This window comes from Salvelinus fontinalis, chromosome 10 (assembly GCF_029448725.1).
Source record: "Salvelinus fontinalis isolate EN_2023a chromosome 10, ASM2944872v1, whole genome shotgun sequence".
Classification (NCBI taxonomy): Eukaryota; Metazoa; Chordata; class Actinopteri; order Salmoniformes; family Salmonidae; genus Salvelinus; species Salvelinus fontinalis.
In genome coordinates, this window is record NC_074674.1 from 34,966,122 (window position 1) to 34,985,892 (window position 19,771).

The window sequence follows — 19,771 nt, forward strand, 5'->3', positions numbered from 1 at the left end:
AGCTAGTTCATATGCACATGATATAGGCACACATACTGCATTCTTTAGCTGTGGGACCAGCAGAGGCATTCAGGGCAGTTAGAGGGACATGAATTAGGTTACTTACATTGTGTCTTCCAACGTCCCTGGGATAATGTACATTAGCTGAGGCATTATGATAACTCAGCAATACAATGGTAGGAATTAATTGAGCTGGGTTTGGGTCATTGGTAAGTCATTGTCTAAACGCAGCCTTATAATTCTGTGAAAGAATCCAGGAACCCAAATGATTTAGGTGGATCCCATCCTCCTTATAAAGTGTGCTTTGTTTCCAGAAGGTATCACAATTGTCAATAAATGTTACACCCACAGAGCTGCAATAGTCTCGTAGCCTGTTATGGAGAGCTATAAGTCTGCTCAAACGTTCAATGCCATGATTTAGGGAGGGCCAGATATTATGGGGTGTTTGTTGGTGTCAAGCAGGGACCCAATCAGTTCTTTAAAATCCAGCTGCCCTTCATAATGTCATTGAATCTCACATGAACTATTATAGACAACATATCCTGATGCTGGTTTAAAATGTTGGGGAGCAGCTTATTGATGTCCTGTACTCGTGCTGCTGGATAGCACAGTGTTTTTGCTCCAGGGACTGAGACATTTCTCACCATTGAACTGCCCAATACAACTGCCTGAGAAGGGAATAGAGAAATCTGCCCATTCCTACCCCTCACATAATTTGTTGAATCTTTCAAGGGTCCACGAGAAGCAGGATAGTGTACGGCCGCTGATCCCGGCGATAGGTCCAGACCTCCCACAGCAGGCAGTGCCCCGTCAGATCCAGAAAGAGGGAAAAGAGCCAAACTCAACGACAAAGCCGCTACTGTCAGCGTAGTTGGAGTCAGCAGGATAAGCAGATGGAGGCGACTTCCTTGGCAGGCGAGTTCCAGGTAGCACAGGCCATTCGGATAGGGACAAATGACAAGGCGGGGAAACATCCATCAGGCCCGAGCAGCGTCCAGCCGTAGGAGTTGAGAAAGTTACAATTTGCGTTTTTCCCATATATTCGGACAGAATTGAGATTTGCTTGATAAGCGTAGCCACCTCATTCCTGTAATCCTCCACTAGCAAACAATTGCCACATTGGAACTCCGGATTGTCAATATTGTGTAATAAACACAGCTTCTACAGCGCAGGAAACGTTTGTTAGCTATTCCAGGCAATGCGGGCTCCATTGCAACCTAGCTGACTAGTTGGTATAAGGTGTTGACACAAACACTTATAAAAATTAAAATTAAAAGTTAAACTTCAGAAACAACAGCTCGAGGCGCTGGAAGTATCTGAGTTTGTGACAGGAAATTACGTTATTGTGTGTGTGACTGAACATCTTATAGACCAGGGGTATTCAAATGTTACCCTAAGGTCTTTCTGTTCTACCTGATAATTATTGCCCCCTCCTGGTATCACAGGTCTAAATTCGTCCCTGATTAGAGGGGAACAATGAAAAAACGCCTTCGAGGTCCAGATTTGAACTTGAGGGTAGACTAGTATAAATGGTCATCTTGAATCAGTTGAAAATAAACATGTTATATATACCTGGTATATATACCATATACCTATGTAGTAACTAAAAAAAGTGTTAATCAAGTGTTAACATATCAAAATATGTTAGATTTTACATTCTTCAAAGTAGCCACCCTTTTGCTTTGATGACAGCTTTACACACTCTTGGCATTCTCTCAACCAGCTTCACCTGGAATGCTTTTCCAACACTCTTGAAGGAGTTCCCACATGCTGAGCACTTGTTGGCTGCTTTTCCTTCACTCTGCGGTCCAACTCATCCCAAACCATTTAAATTGGATTGAGGTCAGGGGATTGTGGAGGCCAGGTCATCTGATGCAGCACTCCATCACTCTCCTTCTTGGTCAAATAGCCCTTAAACAACCTGGAGGTGTGTTGGGTCATTGCCCTGTTGAAAAACAAATGATAGTCCCACTAAATGCAATCTAGATGGGATGGAGCATCGCTGCAGAAGGATGTGGTAGCCATGCTGGTTAAGTATTCCTTGAATTCTAAATAAATCACAGACAGTGTCACCAGTAAAGCACCCCCACACAATCTTTCCATCACCTCCATGCTTCACGGTGGGAACCACACATGTGGAGATCATCCGTTCACCTACTCTGGGTTTCACAAAGACACAGCTTTTGGAGCCAAAAATCTGAAATTTGGACTCATCAGACCAAAGGACAGATTTCCACCGGTCTAATGTCCATTGCTCGTGTTTCTCAGCCCAAGCAAGTCTGTTCTTATTGGTGTCCTTTAGTAGTGGTTTCATTGCGGCAATTCGACCATGAAGGGCCTGAGTCAAGAAGTCTCCTCTGAACAGTTGATGTTCAGACGTGTCTGTTACTTGAACTCTCTGAAGCATTTATTTGGGCTGCAATCTGAGGTGCAGTTAACTTTACTGAATTTATCCTCTGCAGCAGAGGTAACTCTGGCTCTTCCTTTCCTATGGTGGTGCTCATGAGAGCCAGTTACATCATAGCGCTTGATGGTTTTTACGAGTGCACTGGAAGTAACTTTCAAAGTTCTTGAAATTTTCCGTATTGACTAACCTTCATGTCTTAAAGTAATGATGGACTGTCGTTTCTCTTTGCTTATTTGAGATGTTCTTGCCATTATGTGGACTTGGTATTTTACCAAATAGGGCTATCTTCTGTGTCACAACACAACTGATTGGCTAAAACACATTAAAAAGGAAAGGAATTCCACAAATTAACTTTTAACAAGGTACACCTGTTACTTGAAATGTGTTCCAGGTGACTACCTCATGTTGAGAGAATGCCAAGCGTGTGAAATTGTGGCTACTTTGAAGTATCTCAAATATAAAATATATTTTGATCTGTTAACACTATTTTGGTTACTACATGATTCCATATGTGTTATTTTTATAGTTTTCATGTCTTCATTATTATTCTACAATGTAGAATAATAGTAAAAATAAAGAAAAACCCTGGAATGAGTAGGTGTGTCCAAACTTTTGACTGGTACTGTATATCATGACGCCATTTAGTGACGTTTTTGTTCGTTTTGGTCTTCGGCAGTTTTTTTCCCCGGTTGTTCTTGCACAACATTTTTTCTTGAGGAAAGTCGAATTTCGTTAGCTGAAGTCTATGCCCTTTCGTTGATGATTGGTCAACAGTACTACTCCTAGTAGGTGTGGGAACTATGGACGGAATTCTTTAATGAGGTATTTGTTGTCATTCAAAGAGAGACAACTAGTTTTCATGCAAATCTTTTCACTTGAGAAATACTGCATCAAACATCTTAGTTAGATGTAAAATTATGTGACTAAGACCTCCTTGTCAAAATTTCAACATTTATTACAGATTTCTCGATCTATCTTAGATCAATTCTGACTATTTTGAGGAAGTGTTACTGGCTATGTTCCTACAGTAATATTTTAGCTTTTTTCTAATTTTTTAAGTTGTCTTTTAAGGGAGTATGGAAGCACTAGTGTTGATAAAACGTTTACTGGAGACAGGAGATCAAGTGGAGACATAGGACAAGGTGGATAATTTTATAATAAGGCCGTTTAATCACATGTAAAAATATCTTAGTAAAATCGTGCAGCACAGCTCCTTCTGTCTGATTCGTATGGAATCGTCAGGAAAGAGGGCGCTCTAAACAGTTTGTACAGGTTATATAGGCAACAAGCAAAGTAGGTTGATCTTGTAGTCTGGCCTTCCGATTGGTCGATCTGGGTCGTGGGTAGTCCTGATCAGGCCTGGTGTCAACGTTCCATTGGTTCCTGAGATAGTTCTTTGTTTTGTGCTCCAACATTGAGTTGTGTGTGTCTGTGGTTGTCATGGGGGAGGGGAGTTGTGTGTGTCTGTGGTTGGTGTCTTAATGAGACCAGCATATGTCCAAGGGAAAAGGGGGGTGTGTGTATTTTGTATAAAAGATGGCTTATGTTGAGAAGTTGTTATTACAAGTTTCCAGTATCTATTACAATTTCTTACACTAGTGCTGAGCGATTAACTGAAATCGCATTATTTCTTTTTTTGAAACAATTAATTGACCAACATTGGGTTAAATTATTTGAATACCATTTCGTATTTTTTTTCTGTGAGCTCAATGTGTAGTTTCTCTAGATATAAATCAGATCAAGCCCGACCTGTGCGATATAGTAGGGAGTTGTAGTTTCCAACAGGCCAATATTCTACATAGTTTTGCGGAAAAAACATGGTTATTAACTACAATGACCATAAGTAATTATGCTCTTACTTGTCCGGTCTGTGTGGAGGCAGACACGCAATAGACAGCAGTGGCTTTGTGATATCTCTACCTGAAAATACCGGATCTAAATGATTGCTATTTTTTATTCAGCAGTCATAAAAGTATGCCTTATTTACTTCAGAAAAACAACTAAAATAGTGATTTTGTCAGACAGCATAGGCAGCAAAAAAAAGTAGGAGGTATTTGAACCCAATTTACTCTACAATTGACCCCTGTTACATTTAGCCCCACTCTCCCCTATGCACTCACAACCATGCTGCTTGTCACGCCCTGACCGTAGATTGCTTTGTATGTTTCTATTTTTCAGGGTGTGATGTGGGTGGGTATTCTATGTCTGGGTATTCTATGTTGTAGGTCTAGGTTTTCTGTTTCTGTGTGTTTGGCCTGGTGTGGTTCCCAATCAGAGACAGCTGTCTATCGTTGTCTCTGATTGGGAGCCATATTTAGGTAGCCTGTTTTCCCACTTTTGTTTGTGGGTGGTTGTTTCCTGTTTAGTGTTTTGTTTCACCTTTCAGGACTGTTCGTTTTGTCGTTTTTTTATTGCTTGTCAAGTGTTTTTGTATTTTGTTTAAAAATATGACCACTTACCACGCTGCACCTTGGTCCTCCTCTACTTCTCCAGATGACAAGTGTTACACTGCTGCTAACAACTCCCACTTTAAGATGGTGCAGTTCCAGCATATTTATGAGTTGAGAAATAAATCAAGTAGGAATGGAAAGCTGGTATCCCCCTCCTTTCAACAAAGGCTGTTAAAACTGCTGGTTTTTCATCCTCTATTTCAAGAATTGTAGTGCATTGACTGCTTGTCAGAATGCATGTCTCCCTCCCTGTGGCACTCCTGAATGCGCCTCGAGAGGAATATTTATCTTGTATAAAACACACAACAATAAGCTGACTAGGTAAATACAGTGAGCTCCAAAATTATTGGGAGAGTGACAACTTTTTTTGTTGTTTTGGCTCTGGATTTGAAATGATCCCATATTCCTAGCACACAATGATTATGTCAAGCTTTTTGGATGCATTTACTGTTTATTTTGGTTGTGTTTCAGATTATTTTGTGTTCTATAGAAATTAATGTTAAATAATGTATTGCGTAATTTTGGAGTCACTTTTATTCAAGTTAAAAATAGAATATGTTTCTAAACACTTCTACATTAATGTGGATGCCGCCATAATTACGGATAATCCTGAGTAAATGAGAACTGTTCTAGCATCTTCAATGTGCACCTCTGCAGAAATATTTTTTCATGTTCCATATTTTCTTTGCCGTGGCGGCAATAATTTTCCCGTGGTGCAATGCCACATATAAATGCCTGCAGCGGAAACACTGGGCAGCAGCTCTATAGAAATGAGATGATGACTTGGAATGAAATAATGTTATTGAAATAAATTAAAATGTAATATACACAACTGAAATATGTTATTAAAGTGAAGTCATTTAAAGTAATGTGAATAAATGATTAACTCACAATGCACTTAATATTTTTTTTTTTTATTATTGAAATCGAAAACCGTGCAAATCTTTTCATAATCGAACAGAAACCAAACTCAAAAAGCACTAATTGCTCTGCACTAGCGAGCACAGATGTTCACTTTAGCTTCGTCCAGTTCTGCTACAAGCAGTGAGAACCTAGTCTGCACACGCCTTTATGGACATTGTGAAACTCTGTCTGGAACAGAACATGCTCTGTGATCGTGTAATATGGCTAGAGGGATGGGAGGGGCCTCCTCCTGTATAAAAGGTGTGCTTACAGGTGTCTTTGGATGACCGTTATGAAGACGCTGTGGATTTTGGTTTCTGCTGCCCTGTTCCTGGGGTCCGCCTCTGCTGCCACTGTAAGTCCATTTTAGTTGATTTGGTTTTGATCATTTGATCTTTACTGTAAATAAATAAATAGTTGTATTTTTTTGTAAAAATGTCCAAATATCATATTTGTTAATGTAGCTGTTTTAATGTAGCTCTGTTTTTTCTTACTATCTGTGGTTTTGATCACCTCGTTGAGGTGAAGAAGATACTATAGAAATGTAGTTGGACAAAAGGCTACTAAGTATTTAGTTTATACTGAGAAGGTAAACAATAGTAAAACACAAAGTCTTAAAACATCAGAGTTTAAAACATCTCCTGCGTTTGTACTGACGATGCAGGTTTTTCACATGTTTATCAGCAATGGGTTGACAAGCAGTGTGAATTCAACAGCTGAACATCTTTTTTGCAACAGTTCGTACTCATGAACAACAAAAAACAATGACACTACATCCATAAAACAGCAACACTGAATAGATTGGTGCCTACTATAAAAACAGTTTCACACTTTACACATGCACATAGTGGGGCAAAAAAGTATTTAGTCAGCCACCAATTGTGCAAGTTCTCCCACTTAAAAAGATGAGAGAGGCCTGTAATTTTCATCACTTCAACTATGACAGACAAAATGAGGGGAAAAAATCCAGAAAATCACATTGTAGGATTTTTAATTTATTTGCAAATTATGGTGGAAAATAAGTATTTGGTCAATAACAAAAGTTCATCTCAATACTTTGTTATATACCCTTTGTTGGCAATATATACCCTTTGTTGGTCAAATGTTTTCTGTAAGTCTTTTTTTTCTGTAAGGTTTTCACACACTGTTGCTGGTATTTTGGCCCATTCCTCCATGCAGATCTCCTCTAGAGCAGTGATGTTTTGGGGCTGTTGCTGGGCAACACGGACTTTCAACTCCCTCCAAAGATTTTCTATGGGGTTGAGATCTGGAGACTGGCTAGGCCACTCCAGGACCTTGAAATGCTTCTTACGAAGCCACTCCTTCGTTTCCCGGGCGGTGTGTTTGGGATCATTGTCATGCTGAAAGACCCAGCCACGTTTCATCTTCAATGCCCTTGCTGATGGTAGGCTTTGTTACTTTGGTCCCAGCTCTCTGCAGGTCATTCACTAGGTCTCCCCGTGTGGTTGTGGGATTTTTGCTCACCGTTCTTGTGATCATTTTGACCCCACGGGGTGAGATCTTGCGTGGAGCCCCAGATCGAGGAAGATTATCAGTGGTCTTGTATGTCTTCCATTTCCTAATAATTGCTCCCACAGTTGATTTCTTCAAACCAAGCTGCTTACCTATTGCAGATTCAGTCTTCCCAGCCTGGTTCAGGTCTACAATTTTGTTTCTGGTGTCCTTTAACAGCTCTTTGGTCTTGGCCATAGTGGAGTTTGGAGTGTGACTGTTTGAGGTTGTGGACAGGTGTCTTTTATACTGATAACAAGTTCAAACAGGTGCCATTAATACAGGTAACGAGTGGAGGACAGAGGAGCCTCTTAAAGAAGAAGTTACAGGTCTGTGAGAGCCAGAAATCTTGCTTGTTTGTAGGTGACCAAATACTTATTTTCGACCATAATTTGCAAATAAATTCATTAAAAATCCTACAATGTGATTTTCTGGATTTTTTTTCTAATTTTGTCTGTCATGGTCGAAGTGTACCTATGATGAAAATTACAGGCCTCTCTCATCTTTTTTTTTATTTTTATTTTATTTTATTTTTTTATTTTTTTTATCCCATTTTCTCCCCAATTTTCGTGGTATCCAATCGCTAGTAATTACTACCTTGTCTCATCGCTACAACTCCCGTACGGGCTCGGGAGAGACGAAGGTCGAAAGCCATGCGTCCTCCGAAGCACAACCCAACCAGCCGTACTGCTTCTTAACACAGCGCGCCTCCAACCCGGAAGCCAGCAGCACCAATGTGTCGGAGGAAACACCGTGTACCTGGCCCCCTTGGCTGGCGCGCACTGCGCCCAGCCCGCCACAGGAGTCGCTGGAGCGCGATGAGACAAGGATATCCCTACCGGCCAAACCCTCCCTACCCCGGACGACGCTATGCCAATTGTGCGTCGCCCCACGGACCTCCCGGTCGCGGCCGGCTGCGACAGAGCCTGGGCGCGAACCCAGAGACTCTGGTGGCGCAGTTAGCACTGCGATGCAGTGCCCTAGACCACTGCGCCACCCGGGAGGCCCCCTCTCATCTTTTTAAGTGGGAGAACTTGCACAATTGGTGGCTGACTAAATACTTTTTTGCCCCACTGTATTACTGAATGTTTAATGAGTTAGTATCTGACCTTTGGGTGTGGATGTGTAGCTTGGAGTGGTGTACACTGAGGGAGGCATGGAACATCAAATCTGATGGACTCTTCGGCACCATGGACGTCTTTAAAGGAATCCCCTCCGCTGACAAGCCCGGCAAGTTTGAGAAACCCAAGCGCCACCCTGGATGGGATGGTGGGTACCAAAAAACTAAATGCCTCCGATGTCTATCCATTCAGCAAGGAATATCATGTTATTTGTACAAAACAATGTATTAATACTGAAGCAGATTGTAAAATAAATATTGGACAGGCATGTATCAGACCTTACTCTTACTAACACTCATCTCAGTTGACTCTGCTTCTACCTGTGTCTCCTTCCAGGTGTTCTCAAGGCCACTAATTTCAAACCAAGGTGTATGCAGCTGAACTTGCTCCAGTCTGACACCCGTGGCCAAGAGGACTGCCTATACCTGAACATATGGGTCCCTCAAGGCAGCAGCGGTATGTATTATGTACAAATGTAGGATCTTAATTTGATCACCCAGTTGCAGTGGACTCAAACTTGTAATCCTTTTGAGGTTTAAAAAAGCTTCTGAAGTTTGTAATTTTCACTTCGAAATTTCATACTTGATTTTCCCTTACAAAAATTGTATTAAACCCCACGAAAATGTCCATTGACTATAATCCACATAAGAATTCACATTTGCTGTTGCTGCAGAATTATTTTCCTGCTGTAGCTAACTGGCTCAAATTAAGATCCTACACCTGTGCCTGTGTCTTTACCTGTCACTAGAGTAGGACATCAGCTAATAAGGCATCAGCCCTGGTCTTTCATCCACAATTCGTTCCAGTCATTGGCAGCAGAGAACTGGAAGGAGAGGCGGCCAAAGGAAGTGTTGGCTTTGGGGATGACCAGTGAAATATACCTGATGGAGCGCGTGCTACGGGTGGGTGTTGCTATGGTGACCAGTGAGCTGAGATAAGGCGGGGCTTTACCTAGTAAAGACTTATAGAATACCTGGAGCCAGTGGATTTGGCGACCGCTTATGCCTGGAGCCGGCCCTGACACGCAGAATCTGCCCACGGGAAATTAGTAGGTAGAGTACTGTAGCTGGCTAACAGAGCCGTCTTCCATGTCACGTAACTATGGTTTGTGGGACCAGCACGCTGCCATTGCTTGGGTAAACAGGAACATCCGTGCCTTCGGAGGAGACCCCAACAACCTCACCATCTTCGGGGAGTCTGCCGGCGCTGTTAGCTCCAGCTTCCAGGTGTGGGACTAAAAAAGGAGAGTAACAGTTTTAATACAGAGGTCTCAGGGCAAAGGTAGTGATGTCAAAATACAAAGAAAGTCTAGTAGAATGATGTTTCTTCAGTCTCAATGTTATATACTCTTCATTAAAATGTCATGATTATTCAGTGTGTTCCTGCCGTAAAGCATACGTTAATTGTCAAAGTGTCTAGTTTCTGTTAACTGTTGTGTCTGTGAAGTTAGTTGGTAGGGTGGTGATTCATTTAACAATGAGAACAGTGAGATTTCTGCCTCTTTATTCTGGACCATGATGTCCTGTACGCTACATAGTCAGCTGTTTGTCACAAGTTCCTGAGACCTCGGAGAACTCTGTGTCCTGTGTCTAAAATGGTTGATGGAAAACACTTGTATTTCAGACCTTGTTAACGTTGAACTTTTTAGATAGTTAGATATGTGTAAGCATTAAGCAGGGTTCTCCTGTTATGATTTTAAGCAAAGATAGGTACAGATATGCCATTCGGCTTGGGTCCTCTGTCCACAGTAGGCTAGCAAATGATAATGTAGCAAATGCAATGTACTAATTCGAGTTTAAATGTACTTTACCGCCACACAGACACTCTCTCCCCATAACAAAGGGCTGATCCGCAGGGCAATCTCCCAGAGTGGTGTTGCTCTCTGCCCCTGGGCTATCAACAGGAACCCCCGTGCCTTTGCAGAGAACGTATGTGTACTTCTGTAACAATGAGGTGGAATATGGACTGACAGAGATGGATATTGGCTGTTAAAGGGATGTCTCATCCCCCTTTCTGTCTCTTTAGGTTGCTGAGAAGGTGGGCTGCTCCAAGGATGATCCGATGATGGCCTGCCTGAAACTTATTGACGCTAAGGTTCTCTTTCTGGCCGGTTCCACGTCCCTGAGTGGTTCTCCCTCCAGTGAGTATTCACTTTGATTAATGTACGGAGCTGTGGCACACTGTGAGAAAGACGCTGAGGAGGATGTGATTTGCATGCATTGATGCCTGTAGTGATACCTGTATAGATGAGCATTAGCCTGATGCTCACGCCTCCTCAGCCCACCATTTTACACAGTAATTTGGTGATGGCCATGTCCTGCCGATAGCATCAAGAGGTATGTCTGTCTTTGCCTGCCTACTCTAGCCCCAATACTGGACAACCTGGACCTCTCCCCTGTGACCGATGGGGACTTCCTGCCTGATCACCCAGGTAACCTGTTCCACAACGCCGCTGACATTGACTACCTCGCCGGGGTCAACAGCATGGATGCCCACCTCTTCACTGGCCAGGACATCCCCAATATCAACAATCCAAGCGCAAACGTCCCTGTGTGAGTGGCTATGCTATGGGCTGATTATTTACCTGGGAGGAAGAGGGCTGATTGGTTCCCTGGGAGGAAGAGGGCACTCTGTTTGTCATTGGCCATGTGCATGGTGTAGATTAAATGGGACTGCAGATTTTACAGAACCAACTGAGTCTAACAAGTGGTAGTAGAATCAAATAATAAAGGACAGGGCTATCAGTTCAGCCAGGTCCCTAACACAGTGAGATTCAGAAGAGGTTGTTATATCTGTTGAGCCTTATCTCTAGGGTATCCAATCAAAAATGCATATTTGGACCAATGGGTAAAATAATGTGTGAATTTTGTAGAAACTCCTCTAAGAAACCAATGGTCCAAACCTCATGTTTCTACCATCATCCATTCAAAAGTAATTGACATTTTTACCCTTGTAGGATGGCCAACATTAGGATGACTAAATCAATGGAGGCAAGAGAAAAAAAGTTATAAAAAATAAGGAATATTGCACAGCATCGCATCAGCTAGGCTGGATGCTATGTATGAATGAAGTCTACCTGACAGGGTCACTTTCCGTTTGACTCGTCATTATTCTTCACGAATCCGTAGGACATAAAACAATATAGAGGTACACTACATGATCAAAAGTATGTGGACACCAGCCCGTCGAACATCTCATTCCAAAATCATAGGCGTTGGTTGCCCCTTTGCTGCTATAATAGCCTCCAGTCAAGGCCAGTCAAGATTTTCCAACTCAATCTCGACAAACCATTTCTGTATGGACTTCGCTTTGTGTACGGGGGCAATGTCATGCTGAAACAGGAAAGAGCCTTCCCCAAACTGTTGCCCCCAAGTTGGAAGCACAGAATCTTCTAGTATGTTATTTTTTATGTAGTATTAAGATTTCCCTTCACTGGAAATTAGGGGCCTAGCCCAAACCATGAAAAACAGCCCAGATCGTTATTCCTCCTCCACCAAACCTTACAGTTGGCACTATGCATTGGGGCAGGTAGCGTTCTCCTGGCATCTGCCAAACACAGATTCATCCGTCGGACTGCCAGATGGTGAAGCGTGATTCATCACACATTTCCACTGCTCCAGAGTCCAATGGCGTCGAGCTTCACACCACTCTAGCCGACGCTTGGCATTGCGCATGGCAATCTTAGGCTTGTGTGCGGCTGCTCGGCCATGTAAACCCAATTCATGAAGCTCCCAATAAACAGTTATTGTGTTGACGTTGCTTCCAGAGGCAGTTTGGAACTCGGTAGTATGTGTTGCAACCGAGGACAGACAGTTTTTACACGGCATGCACTGCAGCAGTCGGCTGTCCCATTCTGTGAGCCTGTGTGGCCTACCACTTCGAGGCTGAGCCGTTGTTGCTCTTAGACATTTCCACTTCACAATAACAGCACTTACAGTTGAACGGGGCAGCTCTAGCAGGGCAAAAATTTTACGAACTGACTAGTTGGAAAGGTAGCATCCTACGTTGACAGTGCCACAATGAAAGTCACTGAGCTCTTCAGTAAGGTCATTCTACTGCAAATATTTGTCTATGGAGATTGCATGGCTGTGTGTTCGTTTTTATACATCTGTCAGCAACTAGTGTGGCTGAAATAGCCAAATCCAGTAATATGAAGGGGTGTCCACATACTTTTGTATATATAGTGCATCTCTCTTCCTCTTTCTCACTACAGGTCAGACGTGAAACTGCTCTTGAGTTCTTTGACTAAAAAGGGAGAGGCTGCTACAAACAACGCTTTCGCAGAGTACACAGCTGACTGGGGAGATGAGCCAAGCCAGAAGACAATCAAGAAGACCGTTGTTATGATCGAAACTGACTACATCTTCCTGGTTCCTACCCAGGTTGCTCTCTACCTGCACGCCTCTAATGCCCAGTGAGTCTTCCTCATTGTTACTGTAGCACAGCCCTTCTCACCCAGTTTGTTTCCCATCCTAGCATTACATATCTGATATCTAGTAATTTCTCCTCTCCTTGCCCTACCCCAGGTCTGCACGCACCTACTCCTACCTCTTTTCGGAGCCCAGCCGCATGGCTGGGATAGTCCAACCTTACCCCAGCTGGATGGAGGCTGACCATGCTGATGACCTGCAGTATGTGTTCGGCAAGCCCTTCACCACACCCTTGGCATACTGGCCCAGCCACCGTGACGTCTCCAGATACTTGATTGCCTACTGGACCAACTTCGCCAGGACCGGGTAAAAAAGAGCTGCAATGCAATCATGTATATCTCTCCCCCACTGGATGTGATTACTGTATAAGTGATGTTTTCCTCACAAAAACTAAAATGTATCTAATGTTCTCACCGTTATGTTTTCTTACCATCAACCCCTTTCCCACCACAGAGACCCCAACAACGGAGAGTCGAAGGTGCCTGTGACCTGGCCTGCATACACCACCTCTGGGCAAAAATACCTGGAGATCAATGCACACATGAACAAGAACTACGTCCATGAGAAGATGAGGGTGCGCTTTGTGAACTGGTGGTCTAACATCTTTCCCAGCCTGCCCTCCGTCTGAGGAAGCTCTCACTGAATACAGGTTCCCTGATGCATCATTCACAGATATACAGATTGGTCTTGTCATGTCACAAATGCAAGGCTACCAGTATCACCAGATGCATTTCTGATTGTAACCATTTTTTCGTTGGCAAAATAAATGAATGCAATTAAGAAGTCTATCCTGTCTTCTGTTTTTAATACTATCCAGAGGGGTATACGACAAATCAGGATCAATGAGTTAGCCAGCTAACTGAGAAACAACCAGATTTTCTGGTTCATTAATACATCTAACCGTATATATGTGTTTTTGGTTGTTGAGTCAATTAGACCATGCCCATTTCAAGCTTATCTTTCAAAAGAATAAAACATATATTTAGGCAAGTTTGCTGACTAACTCATTGATCCTGCTTGCTAGTTTACCACTCTGTCGACCAGTGAAAAGTATTTTGTTTGTATTTGTCAAGAAATTATCTTAAATGAACATTATGAACTCCTACCAAGTAATATACAAATTTGTATCAAAGCCCGATGGTGAAAGAAAGAAACAATATGTTGGGGTAAACTTATACATCGAAGTTCTGTCATCAGAATTTACATTGGAGTTGTTTTTCTCTGATTAGTTGCATTAAATCGTTTTGCCACCAGAGATCACTGACGCGACAGGTAACTCCCAAAATAAAGGATACAGTTGAGTAAATTAGGGATACAAAGTTTGTTGAAAGCAGGTGCGGTTCCTGAGTAAATTAAGCAATTAACATCCCATCATGCTTAGGGTCGGTGGTATAAAGTACTTATGTAAAATTACTAAATATGTTGTTTTCTGGGGTATCTGTACTTTACTATTTATATTTTTGACAAAACATTTACTTCACTAACTGTGTCAAAAAAATACAAAAAAAGGAAATTGTGCAGTCTGATTTGCTTAATATAAGGATTTGGATGTATAGCATTTACTTTTACTTTTTACTTTTACTCAAGTATGACAATTTAGTACTTTTTCCACCATTGGTACTTAAGTTAATTTAAAACCAGATACTTTTAGACTTTTGCACAAGTAGTATTTTACTGGGTTACTTTCACTTTTACTTGAGTCATTTTATATTAAGTTATCTTTACTTTTACTCAAGTATGACAATTGAGTACTTTTTCCACCTCTGCTTAGGGTAATGTGTAAAAATACCCAGTTGCCGATTGTTTTGGCTACTACCATGGCTAGAAGAAAAGCGCTAAGTGACTTTGAAAGAGGGGTCTCAAAGGAGCATAGGGGGTTTAACGTGTGTGTCAGTCAATCAGCAGGTCTCAACCCAATTGAATAGCTTTGGGAGATTCTGGAGCAGCGACTGAAACAGAGTTTTCCATCAACAAAACACCAAATGATGGAATTTATCATGGAAGAATGGTGTTGCATCCCTCCAATAGTGTTCCAGACATTAGATGAGTAGCTCACAGTCACCAGGAGCAGGTTGACATTTGTTGGGATGAAGGATCAGGTAGAACCTGAGCCTAGAAACTGAGAAAAGCTGCAACTATTGTATAGGAACTTTACCAGTGGCATCTTTATAGCCTACTTCAGACAACCACTCACACAGAGTTTAGATCAATTTATCAATAAAAGCACCCACCAATGCTGGGTATAGAAAGGGGAGATGAAAGCAGAAAGTAAAACCAATGGTGTAAAGACGATTGTGTTGGAGTCATCCCAAGCTTGACTTCTCACTTGTAGGAGGCGTGGCCCATCTCCCAAGTGTTGCAGCTCGTTTCCAAGGCACTCTGCCTCAAGACCTATAGAACATGTATGCCACACCTGACGAAAAGCCTGCAAAATATTACATCAGTAGGATTTTTTTACCGTGGTCAGGTGAGCCCACCAGATACAGATTTTTTTTTATACCACATAATTGGCCGAAATGAGTGGCTACTCTGACAATGACAAACTGAGATCAATCTGGTCTTGAATTCAAACAATAGCACGGGCCAATGAAGCAACAGATTGTGATATATACAGTACCAGTCAAAACTTTGGACACACCTACTCATTCCAGGTTTTTTTTTTTTTTTTACTATTTTCCACATTGTAGAATAATAGTGAAGACATCAAAACTATGAAATAACACATGGAATCATGTAGTAACCAAAAAGATGTTAAACAAATCAAAATATATTTGAGATTATTCAAAAGTAGCCGCCTTGATGACAGCTTTGCACACTCTTGGCATTTTCTCAAGCAGCTTCATTAGGAAGTCACCTGGAATGTATTTAAATTAACAGATGTGCCTTGTTATAAGTTAATTTGTGGAATTTCCAATTTTTTAAAATGTATTACAAATAAAAAACAGAAATACTTTATTTACATGGCCCTTCATTGGACACTGTGTTAACTAACCTCCAACACTCTACTCAACAAATTGGATGCAGTCTATCACCAAAGCCCCATATACTACCCACCACTGCGACCTGTATGCTCTCGTTAGCTGGCCCTCGCTTCATACTCGTCGCCAAACCCACTGGCTCCAGGTCATCTACAGGTCTCTGCTAGTTAAAGCCTCGCCTTATCTCAGCTCACTGGTCACCATAGCAGCACCCACCCGTAGCACGAGCTCCAGCAGGTATATTTCCCTGGTCACCCCCAAAGCCAATTCTTCCTTTGGCCGCCTCTCCTTCCAGTTCTCTGCTGCCAATGGAACGAACTGCAAAGATCTCTGAAGCTGGAGACTCTTACCTCCCTCACTAGCTTTAAGCACCAGCTGTCAGAGCAGCTCACAGATCACTGCACCTGTACCTAGCTCATCTGTAAATAACCCATCCAATCTACCCCATCCCCATACTGTATTCATTTATTTATTTATCTTGCTCCTTTGCACCACAGTATCTCAACTTACACATTTATCTTCTGCACATCCTACCATTCCAGTGTTTAATTGCTATATTGTAATTAATTTGCCACCATAGCCTATTTATTGCCTTACCTCTCTTATCCTACCTCATTTGCACATGCTGTATATATATTTTTCTACTGTATTGTTGATTGTATGTTTGTTTATTCCATGTGTAACTCTGTGTTGTTGTATGTGTCGAACTGCTTTGCTTTATCTTGGCCAGGTCGCAGTTGCAAATGAGAACTTGTTCTCAACTAGCCTACCTGGTTAAATAAAGGTGAAATAAAACAAAAATGTTAAAAAATAAGTATTCAGATAGTTTGCTATGAGACTTGAAATTGAGCTCAGGTGCATCCTGTTTCCACTGATCACCCTTGAGATGTTTCTACAACTTGATTGGAGTCCATCTGTGGTAAAATCGATTGATTGCACATGATTTGGAAAGGCACTTACCTGTCTGTATAAGGTCCCACAGTTGACAATTCATGTCAGAGCAAAAACCAAGCCATGAGGTCGAAGGAATTGTCTGTAGAGCTCTGAGACAGGATTGTTGCGAGGCACAGATCTGGGGAACTGTACCAACACATTTCTGCAGCATTGAAGGTCCCGAAGAACACAGTGGCCTCCATCATTCTTAAATGGAAGAAGTTTGGAACAACCAAGACTCTTCCTAGAGCTAGCCTTCCGGCCAAACTGAACAATCGGGGGAGAAAGGCCTTGGTCAGGGAGGTGACAAAGAAACCGATGGTCACTCTGATAGAGCTCTAGAGTTCCTCTGTGGAGATGGGAGAACCTTCCAGAAGGACAACCATCTATGCAGCACTCCACCAATCAGGCCTTTATGGTAGAGTGGCAAGATGGAAGCCACTCCTCAGTTAAAGGCACAAGGTAGCCTCCTTTGTTTGCCAAAAGACACCTAAAGACTCAGACCACGAGAAACAAGATTATTTGGTCTGATGAAACCAAGATTGAACTCTTTAGCCTGAATGCCAAGCGTCACGTCTGGAGGGAACCTGGCACCATCCCTACAGTGAAGCATTGTGGTGGCAGCATCATGCTGTGGGAATGTTTTTCAGCGGCAGGGACTGGGAGATCAGTCAGGATCGAGGGAAAGATGAATGGAGCAAAGTACAGAGAGATCCTTCATGAAAATCTGCTCCAGAGTGCTCAGAACCTGAGACTGGGGCAAAGGTTCACCTTCCAACAGGACAAGGGCCCTAAGCATACAGCCAAGACATCGCAGGAGTGGCTTCGGGACAAGTCTCTGAATGTCCTTGAGTGGCCCAGCCAGAGCCCGGACTTGAACCCGATTGAACATCCATGGAGAGACCTGAAAATAGCTGTGCAGCGACACTCCTTATCCAACATGACAGAGTTTTAGAGGATCTACAGAGAAGAAAGGGAGAAACTACCAAAATACAGGTGTGCCAAGCTTGTAGCGTCATACGCAAGAAGACTCAAGGCTGTAATCGCTGCCAAAGGTGCTTCAAAGTACTAAGTAAAGGGTCTGAATACTTATTGTCACGTTCGTTGTAGTGAGGAGACCAAAGCGCTGCGTGATGTGAATACATATTTTAATACAAGACGACTGAACGCGAAGAACACTAACAAACTATACAAAATGAACATGACCGCTATAAACACGGAGTGCAGACATGCAACATAGACAATAACCCACAAACCTAAACTGGAAATGGCAACCTAAATAGGATCCCCAATCAGAGACAACGATAAACAGCTGCCTCTGATTGGGAACCAATCTAGGCCACCATAGACCTACATATGTCTAGACTAGACACACACACCTAGACATACAAAAAACCCTAGATAAGACAAAAACACACATACCACCCTCGTCACACCCTGACCTAACCAAAATAATAAAGAAAACAAAGAATACTAAGATCAGACACTTATGTGGATTTTCAGTTTATTTTTTATAAATTAGCAAAAAATCTAAAAAACGGTTTTTGCTTTGTCATCATGGGGTCTTGTCAAATGAAAATCAAATACAATTTTGTTTGTCACATACACGTGTTTAGCAGATGTTATTGCGGGTGTAACGAAATGCTTATGTTTCTAGCTCCAGCAGAGCAGTAATATCTAACAATTAATATCTAACAATACACACAATCTAAAGGAATGGAATTAAGAATATATAATTAATTGGACGAGTAATGTCAGAGCGGCATAGACTAAGATACAGTAGAATAGGATAGAATACGGTATATACATATGAGATGAGTAATGCAATTATGTAAACATTATTAAAGTGACTAGTGTTCCAATTATTAAAGTGGCCAGTGTTTCAACTCTATCTATAGGGCAGCAGCCTCTAATGTGCTAGTGATGGTTGTTTAACAGTCTGATGGCCTTGAGATAGAAGCTGTTTTTCAGTTTCTCTGTCCCAGCTTTTATGCACCTGTGATGACTTTTCGTTCTGGAAGATAGCGGGGTGAACAGGCAGTGGTTCGGGTGGTTGTTGTCCTTGATGATATTTTTGGCTTTCCTGTGACAAGTGCTATAGGTGTCCTGGAGGGCAGATAGTTTGTCCCTGATGATGCGTTGGGCAGACTGCACTACCCTCTGGAAAGCCCTGCGGTTGTGGGCGGTGCAGTTGCCGTACCAGGCGGTGATACAGCCCGACAGGATTCTCTCAATTGTGCATCTGTAAAAGTTTGTGAGGTTTTAGGTGACAAGCCAAATTTCTTCTGCCTCCTGAAGTTGAAGAGGCTCTGAGGCGCCTTCTTCACCACACTGTCTGTGAGGGTGGGCCATTTCAGTTTGTTAATGTGTACGCTGAGGAACTTGAAGCTTTCCACCTTCTCCACTGCCGTCCTGTTGATGTGGATAGGAGGGTGCTCCCTCTGCTGTTTCCTGAAGTCCACAATCATCTCCTTTGTTTTGTTGACATTGGGTAAGATGTTGTTTTCCTGGCACCACACTCCCAAGACTCTCACCTCCTCCCTGTAGGCTGTCTCGTCATTGTTGGTAATCAGGCCTACTACTGTTGTGTCATCTGCAAACTTGATGATTGAGTTGGAGGCGTGAGTGGCCACACAGTCATGGGTGAACAGGGAGTACAGGAGAGGGCTGAGGACACATCCTTGTGGGGCCCCAGTGTTGAGTATCAGCAAAGTGGAGATGTTGTTTCCTACCCTCATCATCCGGGGACGGCTCGTCAGGAAGTCCAGGACCCAGTCACACAGGGCGGGGTTCAGACCCAGGGCCTTGAGCATAATGATGAGCTTGGAGGGTACTATGGTGTTGAATGCTGAGCTGTAGTCAGTGAACAGCATTCTTACATAGGTATCTTGTCCAGATAGGACAGTGCAGTGTGCAGTGTGATGGCGATTGCATCGTCTGTGGATCTGTTGGGGCGGCAAGAAAATTAAAGTGGGTCTAGGTTGTCAGGTAACGTGGCGGTGATATGATCCTTGACTAGTCTATCAAAGCACTTCAT

At 42.5% G+C, this 19,771-nt stretch overlaps 2 protein-coding genes across 2 annotated transcripts; both read left to right on the top strand.

Moving 5' to 3' along the window:
• The first annotated feature begins 8,735 nt into the window (after nt 1-8,735).
• On the top strand, nt 8,736-10,342 carry LOC129864082 (bile salt-activated lipase-like). Its single transcript, XM_055936668.1, has 2 exons — nt 8,736-9,619; nt 10,214-10,342. The coding sequence occupies exons 1-2, from the start codon at nt 9,482-9,484 to the stop codon at nt 10,337-10,339; spliced, it is 264 nt and encodes an 87-aa protein (XP_055792643.1). The 5' UTR covers nt 8,736-9,481; the 3' UTR covers nt 10,340-10,342.
• Nucleotides 10,343-10,351: 9 nt separating this feature from the next.
• On the top strand, nt 10,352-13,572 carry LOC129864081 (bile salt-activated lipase-like). Its single transcript, XM_055936667.1, has 5 exons — nt 10,352-10,533; nt 10,759-10,945; nt 12,607-12,807; nt 12,920-13,129; nt 13,277-13,572. The coding sequence occupies exons 1-5, from the start codon at nt 10,455-10,457 to the stop codon at nt 13,449-13,451; spliced, it is 852 nt and encodes a 283-aa protein (XP_055792642.1). The 5' UTR covers nt 10,352-10,454; the 3' UTR covers nt 13,452-13,572.
• Nucleotides 13,573-19,771: the final 6,199 nt, after the last annotated feature.

What these genes read in the sequence shown, in the direction of transcription:
- LOC129864082 (XM_055936668.1), top strand. Translation starts at nt 9,482, where the DNA reads ATGTCACGTAACTATGGTTTGTGGGACCAGCACGCTGCCATTGCTTGG. An exon ending in CTGTTAGCTCCAGCTTCCAG is followed by an intron (nt 9,620 to 10,213) that starts GTGTGGGACTAA and finishes ACCGCCACACAG; the next exon opens with ACACTCTCTCCCCATAACAA.
- LOC129864081 (XM_055936667.1), top strand. Translation starts at nt 10,455, where the DNA reads ATGATGGCCTGCCTGAAACTTATTGACGCTAAGGTTCTCTTTCTGGCC. An exon ending in CCTGAGTGGTTCTCCCTCCA is followed by an intron (nt 10,534 to 10,758) that starts GTGAGTATTCAC and finishes TGCCTACTCTAG; the next exon opens with CCCCAATACTGGACAACCTG. An exon ending in ACCAACTTCGCCAGGACCGG is followed by an intron (nt 13,130 to 13,276) that starts GTAAAAAAGAGC and finishes TTCCCACCACAG; the next exon opens with AGACCCCAACAACGGAGAGT.